This window comes from Coregonus lavaretus (assembly GCF_964263955.1).
Source record: "Coregonus lavaretus genome assembly, chromosome: 25".
NCBI lineage: Eukaryota > Metazoa > Chordata > Actinopteri > Salmoniformes > Salmonidae > Coregonus > Coregonus lavaretus.
In genome coordinates this window covers 36,899,950-36,911,357 of record NC_140012.1, presented here as the reverse complement: position 1 = coordinate 36,911,357, position 11,408 = coordinate 36,899,950, and the positions used below count along the sequence as shown (strand labels likewise).

Here is an 11,408-nt window from a genome sequence, read left to right as displayed (position 1 = left end):
TTGTTTCCTTCTCAGGAGAAGGATCTCTCGGTTCCCTCTGTCCAGGCCCACATTCGTCGTTGCCACCGGACCTGGCATCGGGCCAGAAAGGCCCTCCTTAGAGTTTCTGACCGGTATCAGCTCCAGGCGAATCGTCGCCGTAGTCCAGCCCCCGCTTATGCCATCGGAGATAGGGTCTGGTTGGCTACACGGGACCTTCCTCTGCGGACTGAGTCAAGGAAACTGTCGCCGAGGTTCATTGGTCCGTTTGTGGTGGAGAGAGTGATTAATCCTGTTGTGGTTCGACTCAAGTTGCCGAGTACGCTCAGAGTCCATCCCACCTTCCATGTCTCCTGCCTCAAGCCTGTTCTCCTCAGCCCTCTGTTGCCCCCTCCGCCCCCTCCTCCTCCTCCTCGGATGATCGGAGGAGGTCCTGTCTACACGGTGTGCCGCATCATGGATTCCAGACGGCGGGGCCGGGGTTTCCAGTATCTCGTGGACTGGGAAGGGTATGGTCCTGAGGAGAGGAGTTGGATTCCTCGGCGTCAGATCCTTGATGCTGACCTCCTTCGTGACTTCTACCGCCTCCATCCTGGTGCTCCGGGTAGTCCGCCCGGTGGCATTCATCGGAGGGGGGGTACTGTCATGAACCCTGCGTCCTGAGTCTGTTCCTGCCTGTGTTGCCGTTTTTCTGCTCTGAATCTCCTGTTTCCCGAAGGTTCCTGAACGCACCCTGTCCGGTTGCCGGGCGACGTAGCTAGGCGGGTGATCTCTCGATTACCCGCACCTGCTTCTCATCAGCTTCGGCACACCTGGTCCTGATCATCATCCCTTCATAAGCTCTGACCTGACATCCATTCCCTGCCGGATCGTTAGCCATGAACAGTATGTTTGTCAGCGTATCAGCCTCTGAGTTACTAGCGTTAGTTTTGTTGTTTTGCACCTTGTTGGCTTGCCGTGTACTTACCTCCGTTTTTTTCTGTCTACAGTCATTCTCCCGGGAACTTTCACCCAACCCCTGCCTGGTTGTCGGCGGCTGCCGTGCCATCATTGGATCTGCCACTTCACCTCCACCAACTCATCTCCGCCGCCCGCTCCGTCTCCTGGATTATTCTACATCTTTTTTTGAATCTGTTAATAAATACTCACCTTCGTTCAACTCACCTTGTCCTGGTCTGCTTCTGGGTTCTGGCTTAGAAAACCGTGACATATGCCGATCGATTAAATAGACTGACACTCGAGAAAAGCACTGAAATACAAAGCACAACAATGAGGGAATGTCTGTGTTGTCACTTCCTGTAAACTTCTCAATCCTTTATACACACTATATATAATGTTGCAAAATATGGACGGGATAATCAACGAGGGGCTATGGATTCTATTTAAAATAATGAACGACGTGGAAGGTGTGTTCCACGACGTAATAGTTGGGAGTCAACTCCAAAAAAAAATATTCCTCGACTCCTTGCCCGTCGACCCCCGGTGTCGACTCCCATTTCAGCGTGTCAAGCTTCGATTCCGCTAGATTAGTTTTTTTTGCAACGGTGGAAACTAGCCAGACATAGGTAGGCATTATTTTCCAGAGAACGCATAGAGCCCCGAGTTGATTATCCCTTTTATACCATGGCTATGATTTAACACATGTCACTAGAAATATGTGTTCATTTGCCGTAAGAAATGTGTCCAACATCCACTGAAGTAGCTAGCAAGTTTACTACATAGCTACAGTAGCTGCCGTGGTAACCAAACAGACTTGCTAGTTTAGCTAACCAAACCCATCAGTCCTAGCTTGCTATTATGAAAGTCAAATCAAACAATACCAATAATGTTTTCAATTCGACTTTTGCTTTCAAAAGCAGCTAAATCAAAACATGTAAGAATTAACTATATACAGTATATCCATGTAATTCTACCATGCCGACATACTGTGCGTTATAGGGAAATAATGCATGCTCTAAAATGCCCTTCAAGCCAATAAAAAACGCTCTAGATCTTGTTGTGTCTGGTACTGGTGTGGGTCTCGGTCTCAAGGGGTCTATTATCAAGCCAATAAAAAATTAGTATTCAACAATGCCATGGTATAAAGAGCAATAATAGTACCTTGAAATTCAACAACTCTCTCTCTCTCTGTAGCTATGCATTGCAGCTGTGAATCAATACTATCCCTAACAGGTGCGATCCTGGTCATTTTAACAGTATCAGTTTCATGAGGGAGACTGACAATTTGACAGAAGCCATCAATCATAGCTTCCTCTGGAGAAATTCCTGTTACACCACGAGGAGCGTGCTCTGTGTTCTTTGTGTATATTCAATATTCAGCATATACAGTATGTCTTCACAAAGATATATAGAAGAAAGTAAAGACAGAAAAAAAATAACACAATACTTGTTGTTGATTCCTCATGACCGTGACTATATTCTGCACCCGCACCAAGGAGAAGGAGGTAGTGTGACGTATCACAGCATCATGTATACTTCAGTGGGGGAAAAATAATTCGACCTTACAGAGAGAGAGGTCTGCCTACACTCTGGGAAGAACACTCTATGAGAAAATTGAGTACTGGTGTAGAGGATAGAGCAAGGTGAGATTCATGGGTGGGAAAAAGGAGGAAAACATTTTCAGGACAAACTCCTTCATTCTTTATTCCCCTGGTATCTGTCACTGCGCTCCCACCTTCGCTCCCAACCCCCAATTACTGGGAAAAAAATCATCCAGCTTTTTGCCTCTCAAGAAATACACAGGCTCTCTGTCAGAACTCAATTCGGTTTTGGTAATGAGGCTGTGCTTGTGCATTTCCCCATGCAAACAGGCCAATCTGCCAACTGCCAGCACACACAAGGACTTTGCATAGCGGGAAAGCTCGGTGGAAATTGACTGGTAAAAATGTAGCTTTTTTCATTAGGTCACAATTCAGTGTTCACCCTTGAATGTCCCCGAAATCGGAGGGATTTCTTTTATATAAAAATGAGAATTGTTCTTCATCTGTAGGCCTATGTACTCTTTATCATTATATTTTATAAAGTACATATATTTTCTATTTAATCGAGTGGAAATAAAACAAGAGCTGTTTAATTTTGTTTATGTGATTTCAGTTATATGAACTGAAAACAACTTGCACACAGCACACAGCAAGGATGGGGTTGAATGAACTGTGTTTTTAAAGTCTACCCTTTAAAGTCTATGCTTCATCGTTGTTTCATTCTATTAAAAACAAAGAACTATGTTTTAAGTGAGAAGTAGGCACTGGTCTGAAGCCAAAAAAGAAAAGAAATTAATGAGCACCACAATGCGTATTTCACCCATGCTCTACCAAGGTTTTCCAGCACACAGCTTTGACCTACTACAGTATGTTTGTCTATTGTACTTCCAACAATGTGTTGGAAGGTTGCTTAGGATTCAAACCTTCTCAAGCAGCCTAATTCAAACTCTTCACAGGGATAATGGACTTTACAGTGTCCTGCTATTAAAATAGTGTATATATCATTAGGCTGTATGTACTGTGTTTTGTAGATAGAGGCCTATTGTAAATGTGTTTTATGTAGTGTCATCATCTTTATTGCAATAAAAAAATACAAATACACACATAAAGTCATTTGACAGAGGTAATGAACTGTCCATTGTTCAGCACTGCAATTGATAAAACAGGACCATGTTTGAAAAATGTGGTTCTGAGCTCATGTCGATATTACACATGTAAGCTAACAGTTACATAAATAAGGAATGCAGACAGGCTCTATAGACCTCTATATCTACACTGGAAGCAAGGACCCATCCTGCAAAGTGGCACAGAACACGTACAGCACCCAAAGGGGGTTTCTACACATCTCCCACTCTTTGCCCTGCATCGACTCCGGATGCACACCACACACCCTCTCTTGCGCCCTTCAAACTTCACCTGCTTTGAAATGAGTTACAACTCGGTCCACAAACCCAACTCGGTCCACAAACAAAGATGCTGAGACGCGATACTCTGTCGTACCATTGTGACATAGCTAGAACACCATCCGCATGCACAGACGAAACACGCACCTCCCTACAACTCTGGTACGCGTCCTGCATTCATTTGAATGTGTAGACAGTTGGAGAAAGAGCTTGAGCTGAGAATTAGAAAAGTATGAAAGCCAACGGTTCAATATTCTAGAACACTGCTATGCGTATGTGTACATGTTTAGTACTGTGATAGACCCTTTACGCTATGAACCTTGTTATAGATACGTCAAATTGACGCTATTTAAATGGACAGTGTGGTGATGACAGCACGCGTACATTCCAAAATGTTTTTGTTGTTCATTCACTCAGTACTGATTGAAAGTTTATTTTTATTGCTTGGTAAATTTTTGGGGTCTTAAACAGTTGTGTTGATGTCCCGACTTCCTCCGAAGCTGCCTCCTCTCCTTGTTCAGGCAGGCTTCGGCGTTCGTCGTCACCGGCCTTCTAGCCACTGCCGCTCCTCATCTCATTATTCCATTTGTTTTGTCTTGTTTATTACACACACCTGGGTTTTGGAATATATCCTGTTATTCTGTGATTTACCCTCTTGCGCCTGACTCCTTCGAAATCACTCATCACAGAATCACACACCAAGACATGGAGTCAACAGGAGAGGAGCAAATGCCTGGAGTCGTGGCGTGGGTCCGGGAGCATTCTACGATGCTAGCCAGCTTGGGAGAAGTGATGGATCGGGTTCTCCAGGTCATCCAACGCCTAGAGAGGAGAGGACCCGATCTTTCGGGACCAGCTGAGTGACCGGATCCAGCCACCCACACCCCAGCACCCAGAGGGATTCATATATCCCGACCAAGGGATTTTGACGGGACTGCTGCCCGCTGCCAGGGATTCCTCCTGCAACTGGATCTATACTTCTCGACCATCAGCCAGGCTCCATTGGAGCGGAAGAAGGTGTCCACCCTCGTCTCCTGCCTCTTGGGGAAAGCCCTGGAGTGGGCCAACGCGGTCTGAAGTGAAGGAGGAGCCGCGTTGGACAACTACAGGGAGTTTGCTCGCCTCTTCCGGGCCGTCTTCGTTCACCCGCCGAGGGTTGAGAGGCGGGCGAGCGGCTGGTCCACCTGAGGCAGGGGACGAGGACCACGCAGGACATGGCCATCCGGTTGGAAAACCTGCTGGCTTCTAGAGGACGTCCTGGAAGGGGCATGCCCGTTTCACCACCCCCGCCCCCCCCCCCCCCCCAACCCGGATCACGAGATGATGGAGCTGGGTGGTGCGGCGATCCGGGAGAGCGGAGGACGAGTGCGCCAGTGTCACTCTTGTGGCACAAGAGGACATTCTACTGCACTCTATCGTCACCGTTCTTTTGGGACTGGAGGCGGCAGGCAGGGCACTCTCGTGTCACCCCAGGTATTGAACACCCACACTCGTTCAGAGCCCTCTGCTGCGCACTGTACCCTACACATCCACTTCCCTGATTACACGGTAGTTCCCCAGTGTAAGGTGCTGGTCGATTCAGGCGCAGCTGGGACCTTTATGGACGGGTCGTTAGCATATAGCATATAGCATATAGTATAGGTATTAGTCTAGGTATTACATTGGGTCCCCTATCCATTCCACTCCCCATCAGAGCACTTGACAGTCGACCATTAGGGTCTGGGTTTGTTAGGAAAGTTACCGCACCAGTCACTATGGTTATGCATGACACCCATAGAGAGCAAGTCACCTTTTTTATTATTGAGTCTCCTGATTTCCCTGTTGTGTTGGGTCTTCCCTGGTTAGCACTACATAACTCCACCTTTTCATGGCCGCAGAGGGTTCTCACGGGGTGGTCGCGAGAGTGTCAGGGTAGGTTTCTAGCTGTTTCCATTGGTGCAACCATGGTGGAAGGTCCAGACACTACCTCCACCGTGCGCATTCCCCCCGAATACCTTGATTTGGCGCACGCATTTTCCAAAATTCAGGTGACCAAATTACCACCTCATCGGGCGAGGGATTGTGCAATAAACCTCCGGGTAGATGCTGTGCCTCCCAGGAGTCATGTGTTTCCCCTGTCGCAGGCTGAAACGGAGGCGTTGGAGACATACGTCTCCGAGTCCCTGCGCCAGGGGTTCATACATCCCTCCACTTCGCCCGCCTCCTCGAGTTAATTTTTTGTGAAGAAGAAAGACGGAGATCTGCGCCCCGTCCCCCTGAACAAGGGGACAATACGTTATAGTTATCCTCTACCCCTCATTCCATCTGTGATCGAGTCAATGCATGGGGCGCGCTTCTTCACCAAATTAGATCTCCTGAGTGCGTACGACCTGGTGCGTGTCCGAGAGGGGGACGAGTGGAAGACAGCATTCAGCACAACCACGGGGCATTACGAATACCTGGTGATGCCTTACGGTTTGATGAATGCTCCATCCGTCTTCCAGTCCTTTGTGAACGAGGTGTTCCGGGACATGCTTGGTCGCAGTGTAGTGGTCTACATCGATGACATTCTGGTGTATTCCGCTACGCACGCCGAGCATGTGTCCCTGGTTCGCAAAGTGCTGGGCCGACTGTTGGAACATGACCTTTATGCCAAGGCAGAAACGTGTCTGTTTTTTCCAACAGTCCGTCTCCTTCCTCGGATACCGCATTACCACCTCAGGTATGGAGATGGAGGGAGATCGCATTTCAGCCGTGTGTAATTGGCCGACTCCAACCACGGTAAAGGAGGTGCATCGCTTTATTGGCTTTGCCAACTACTATCGGAGGTTTATCCGGGGATTTGGCAAGGTCACAGCTCCCATCACCTCTCTGTTAAAGGGTGACACGTCCCGGCTCCGCTGGTCTGCTGAGGCTGACAGGGCCTTCAGTAACCTGAGGGTTCTGCTCACCTCGGACCCGGTACTGGCCCATCCCGATCCATCACTACCGTTCGTAGTGTAGGTGGATGCGTCCAAGGTAGGGATAGGCGCTGTACTATCTCAATGCTCAGGCACGCCACCCAAGCTCTGCCCCTGTGCCTTCTTCTCCAAGAAGCTCAGCCCAGCAGAGCAGAACTATGACTTTGGTGATCGGGAGCAGTTGGCTGTTGTCCGAGCCCTGACTGTGTGGAGGCACTGGCTCGAGGAAGCGAAACACCCTTTCCTCATCTGGACGGACCACCGTAACCTGGAGTACATCCGGGCAGCGAGGAGGCTGAACCCTCGCCAGGCCAGGTGGGCCCTATTCTTCACCCGGTTTGATTTTACACTGCCTGCCATCCCGGGTACGAAGAACGTGAAGGCAGATGCACTGTCACGGCTGTACGACACAGAGGAGAGGCCCATAGACAACACCCCCAAACTCCCGGCTTCCTGCATTGTGATGCTGGTAGTGTCGGCGATGGACACGGACATAGAGCGGGCGTTACGCACAGAGCCATCTCCACCTCAGTGCCCAGCTGGGCTGCAGTACTTGCCGTCTCTTGCCCGTGACCGTCTGATCTATTGGGCACACACATCCCCCTCCTCTGGTCACCCAGTTATCGGCAGTACAGTGCGCTGCCTGACCGGAAAGTACTTGTGGCCTACCTTGGCTAAGGACGTGAGGGTGTATGTCTCCTCCTGCTCGGTGTGCGCCCAGAGTAAGGCACCTAGGCAGCTCCCAGTGGGTAAGTTACAGCCCTTACCAGTTCCACAACGGCCATGGTCCCACCTGTGTATTGACTTTCTCACTGATCTTCCCCTCTCTCAGGGTAACACCACCATCCTGGTCGTTGTGGACCACTTTTCAAAAGCCTGCCGCCTCCTTCCTCTGCCCGGTCTCCTCACGGCCCTGCAGACTGCGGAGGCCCTGTTTACTCACGTCTTCCGGCACTAAGGGGTGCCAGAGGACATAGTGTCTGACCGGGGTCCCCAGTTTACATCCAGGGTCTGGAAGGCGTTCATGGAATGTCTGGGGGTCTCGGTCAGCCTGACCTCTGGGTTTCACCCCGAGAGTAATGGGCAGATGGAATGGGTGAATCAGGATGTGGGTAGGTTCCTGAGGTCCTACTGCCAGGACCGGCCGGGGGAGTGGTCGGTGTTCTTGCCATGTGCAGAATATGTCCAGAACTCTCTCCGCCACTCCTCCACTAACCTATCGCCATTTCAATGTGTTTTAGGTTATCAGCCGGTTCTGGCACCGTGGCATCAGAGCCAGCACGAAACTCCTGCGGTGGATTACTGGTTTCGGCACGCAGAGGATACGTGGAACGCTGCTCACGTCCACCTCCAGCACGCCGCGCATCGGCAGAAGTTCAACGCTGACTGTCACCGCAGTGAGGCCCCGGTCTTGGTACCGGGTGATCGGGTCTGGCTCTCGACCCGGAATCTGCCCCTCCGCCTGCCCTGCCATCAGCTGAGCCCGCGGTTTGTGGGGCCGTTCAGTGCGGCAGGTTCCTCCGCCCCCTCTGGACATCGAGGGGGCCACGGCGTACTCCGTCCGTTCCATCCTGGATTTTAGTCATTGGGTAGGGGGCCTTCAGTACCTCATGGAGTGGGAGGGGTACGGTCCGGAGGAGCGGTGCTGGGTTCCGGTGAGGGATATCCTCGATCCCTCCCTATTGCGGGATTTCCACCGTCGCCATCCGGCTCGCCCTGCTCCGCGTCCTCCTGGCCGTCCCCGAGGCCGGTGTCGGCACACTGCTGGAGCTGCGCGTCAAAGGGGGGGGGGGGGGGGGGGTTCTGTCACGACTTCCTCCGAAGCTGCTTCCTCTCCTTGTTCGGGCAGGCTTCGGCGTTCGTCGTCACCAGCCTTCTAGCCCCTGCAGCTCCTCATCTCATCATTACATTTGTTTTGTCTTGTTTATTACACACACCTGCTTCATATCCCCTCATCAGTACCTGTATAAGTGTTCCCTCTGCCCCCTTGTGTTTGTGTGTGATTGTTTATTGTGGAGTTTAGAGAAGCTCGGTGGAGCTCCTTGTATTTTGTATCGCGGGGATATTTCCCCGTGTGCCTTGTTGTTTCCAGTACGCCTGTTTTGCGCACTGGAGTGTTTTAACGCATTACTGCGTAACTCTGTGTTTCGGAATAAATCCTGTTATTCTGTGATTTACCCTCCTGCGCCTGACTCTTTCGAAATCACTCATCACAGTTGAAAACAGTTTCACTTTGTCACTAAGTTGGCAAGCATGGCATGGTCGCGCAAGCAAGCAATGATCATTATGATGTTGTTGTTTTACCTGGATGCTTTGTGTGCAATCCGCACACTTGGCTACTTTTTACTTGTGGATGGGGACATCAAGTTTTCAGGAAGAGTGTGCAAAGCTGTCATCGAGGCAAAGGGTGGCTATTTGAAGAATCTCAAATATAAAATATATTTTAATTTGTTTAACAAATTTTAATTTGTTTAATTTGTTTAACTTTTTTAGTTACTACAAGATTCCATATGTGTTATTTCATAGTTTTGATGTCCTCACTATTATTTTACAATGTAGAACATTTTCAAAATAAAGAAATACCCTTGAATGAGTAGCTGTTCTAAAACTTTTGACCGGTAGTGTATATGACATTGAATATCCATATGAGCATGGTGCAGTTATCAATACACCCAGTCACTAAAGATACAGGCGTCCAACACAACACATCACTGGGTAATACGCTTCATATTTTCAAGCATGGTGGTGGCTGAATCATGTTATGGGTATGCTTGTCATAGGCAAGGACTAGGGAGTAAAAAAACAACTAACAGAGCTAAGCACAGACAAGATCTTTGAGGAACACCTGGTTCAGTCTGCTTTCCACCAGACACTGGGAGATGAATTCACCTTTCAGCAGGATAATAGCCTAAAACACAAGGCCAAATCTACACTGGAGTTGCTTACCAAGAAGACAGTTGTCAAGGGGTGCTGAAGGTGGGTGTGGTGCATGAATCAAGCGCAGGACGCAGAAGCTCAGTCCAAAAGACTTTAGTGCAATATTCATTTAGAAAATAAGCACAATAAGCCCGAAGGCGAAATAACGGCGCACACAGGCGTCAAACAAACGGCGCACTAACATTTGCGAAAACCTCTCCAAAACACTGGAGGGAAGTACGTAGCTCCAACACAAAACAGAAGAGCAATCACACACAAAGACAAACACACACAACGAGAACTAAATAGGACACTAACGAGGACTAACAAGACACAGGTGTACAACATCAAGACAAAACCAAACGAACATGAAACATAGATCGGTGGCAGCTAGTACTCCGGGGCCGACGACCGCCGAAGCCTGCCCGAACCAGGAGGAGGAGCAGCCTCGGCTGAAACCGTGACAACAGTGAATGTTCCTGAGTGGCCGAGTTACAGTTTTGATTTAAATCTCTTGAAAATCTATGGCAAGACCTGAAAATGGTTGTCTAGCAATGATCAACAACCAATTTGACAGAGCTTGAAGAATTTTGAAAAGAATAATGGGAAAATGTTACACAATCCAGGTGTGGAAAGCTCTTAGAGACTTACCCAGAAAGACACACAGCTGTAGTCGTTGCAAAAGGTGATTCTAATATGTATTGACTCAGGGGGTTGAATACTTATCTAACCATGATATATCAGTTTTTTATTTTTCATGTTTTCTTTCTTTAAAAAAAAAACAAATTGTTAGAGTATTTTGTGTAGATCGTTGACATATATAAAATAAACATTAAATCAATTTTAATCCCACTTTGTAAATCAACAAAATGTGGAAAAAGTCAAGGGGTATGAATACTTTCTGAAGGCACTGTACTTATTCAACATAAAACATTACAACTGGGACAAAGTGAGTCAGACTTACGTAGTCGTCGTATGATTCGTGTGTGACGGGTATCAGTGGGGGTCTGTATCCGGGGTTCCCTGGTGTTCCCCTGGCCCTGGGAGTGGGTACTCCTCTCGTTAATGTGGCTTGTGGCAGGGCACTCCGCTTACCCGCTGTCCCCCTGGGTGCAGTTGCCCCCCTGACTGGTGGGAGGGGTGGGGCCGCGCCGCCCCGTGCCCTGTTTAAACATAGATGAGATCCCAGCATGATATTACATAGTCTGGCCATCTCGAACATTGACATTGTCCCTTGTGAATTAAGTACATTTATATGGTAGCATACTCTGAGTACTGTATGTTGAGCAACATAGACCAAAAAACATCACTATGGTATTGATCGCATCTCAAAAATGATTGTTATTCAATGTGGAAATGAAATGCTCCTTTCTTGATTTCAAACAACTATGTGCAAAAGTGGAATGGTAACTGATCTGTTTCTAATGTGGGCAGATATTATACAGACTGCCTCAGCTGGTGGTGGTCACAAGCTTGAGTGTTGTGGAAGAGAAGCATAACCTTTTCTGCTTAGACAGATACAGTCATAATGATGTTTGAAGAAGAACAGTCATCATATCGCTTTTCTCCCAGACAAGCTATTCATTCGGACACTGCTCTGTTATTCCAATGACCCGGGGAAGCGGCTCTACCTGCATTTGTAAAGAATCCTCATGTCAGTCTGTGTCACATACAGAAGCAGCCCTGGCAGC

General features: G+C 48.6%; 1 protein-coding gene across 1 annotated transcript in view; it reads right to left on the bottom strand.

Moving 5' to 3' along the window:
* Window positions 1-10,808: 10,808 nt before the first annotated feature.
* The window catches only part of LOC311100505 (KH domain-containing, RNA-binding, signal transduction-associated protein 2-like), a gene marked incomplete at its 3' end in the record, with an annotated part of 95,916 nt that continues 95,316 nt past the window's right edge, over window positions 10,809-11,408 (bottom strand). Inside the window, exon 6 of the mRNA XM_084141427.1 lies at window positions 10,809-10,880. Coding sequence (XP_083997553.1) covers window positions 10,809-10,880 — 72 coding nt within the window. The remainder of the gene's footprint in view (window positions 10,881-11,408) is intronic.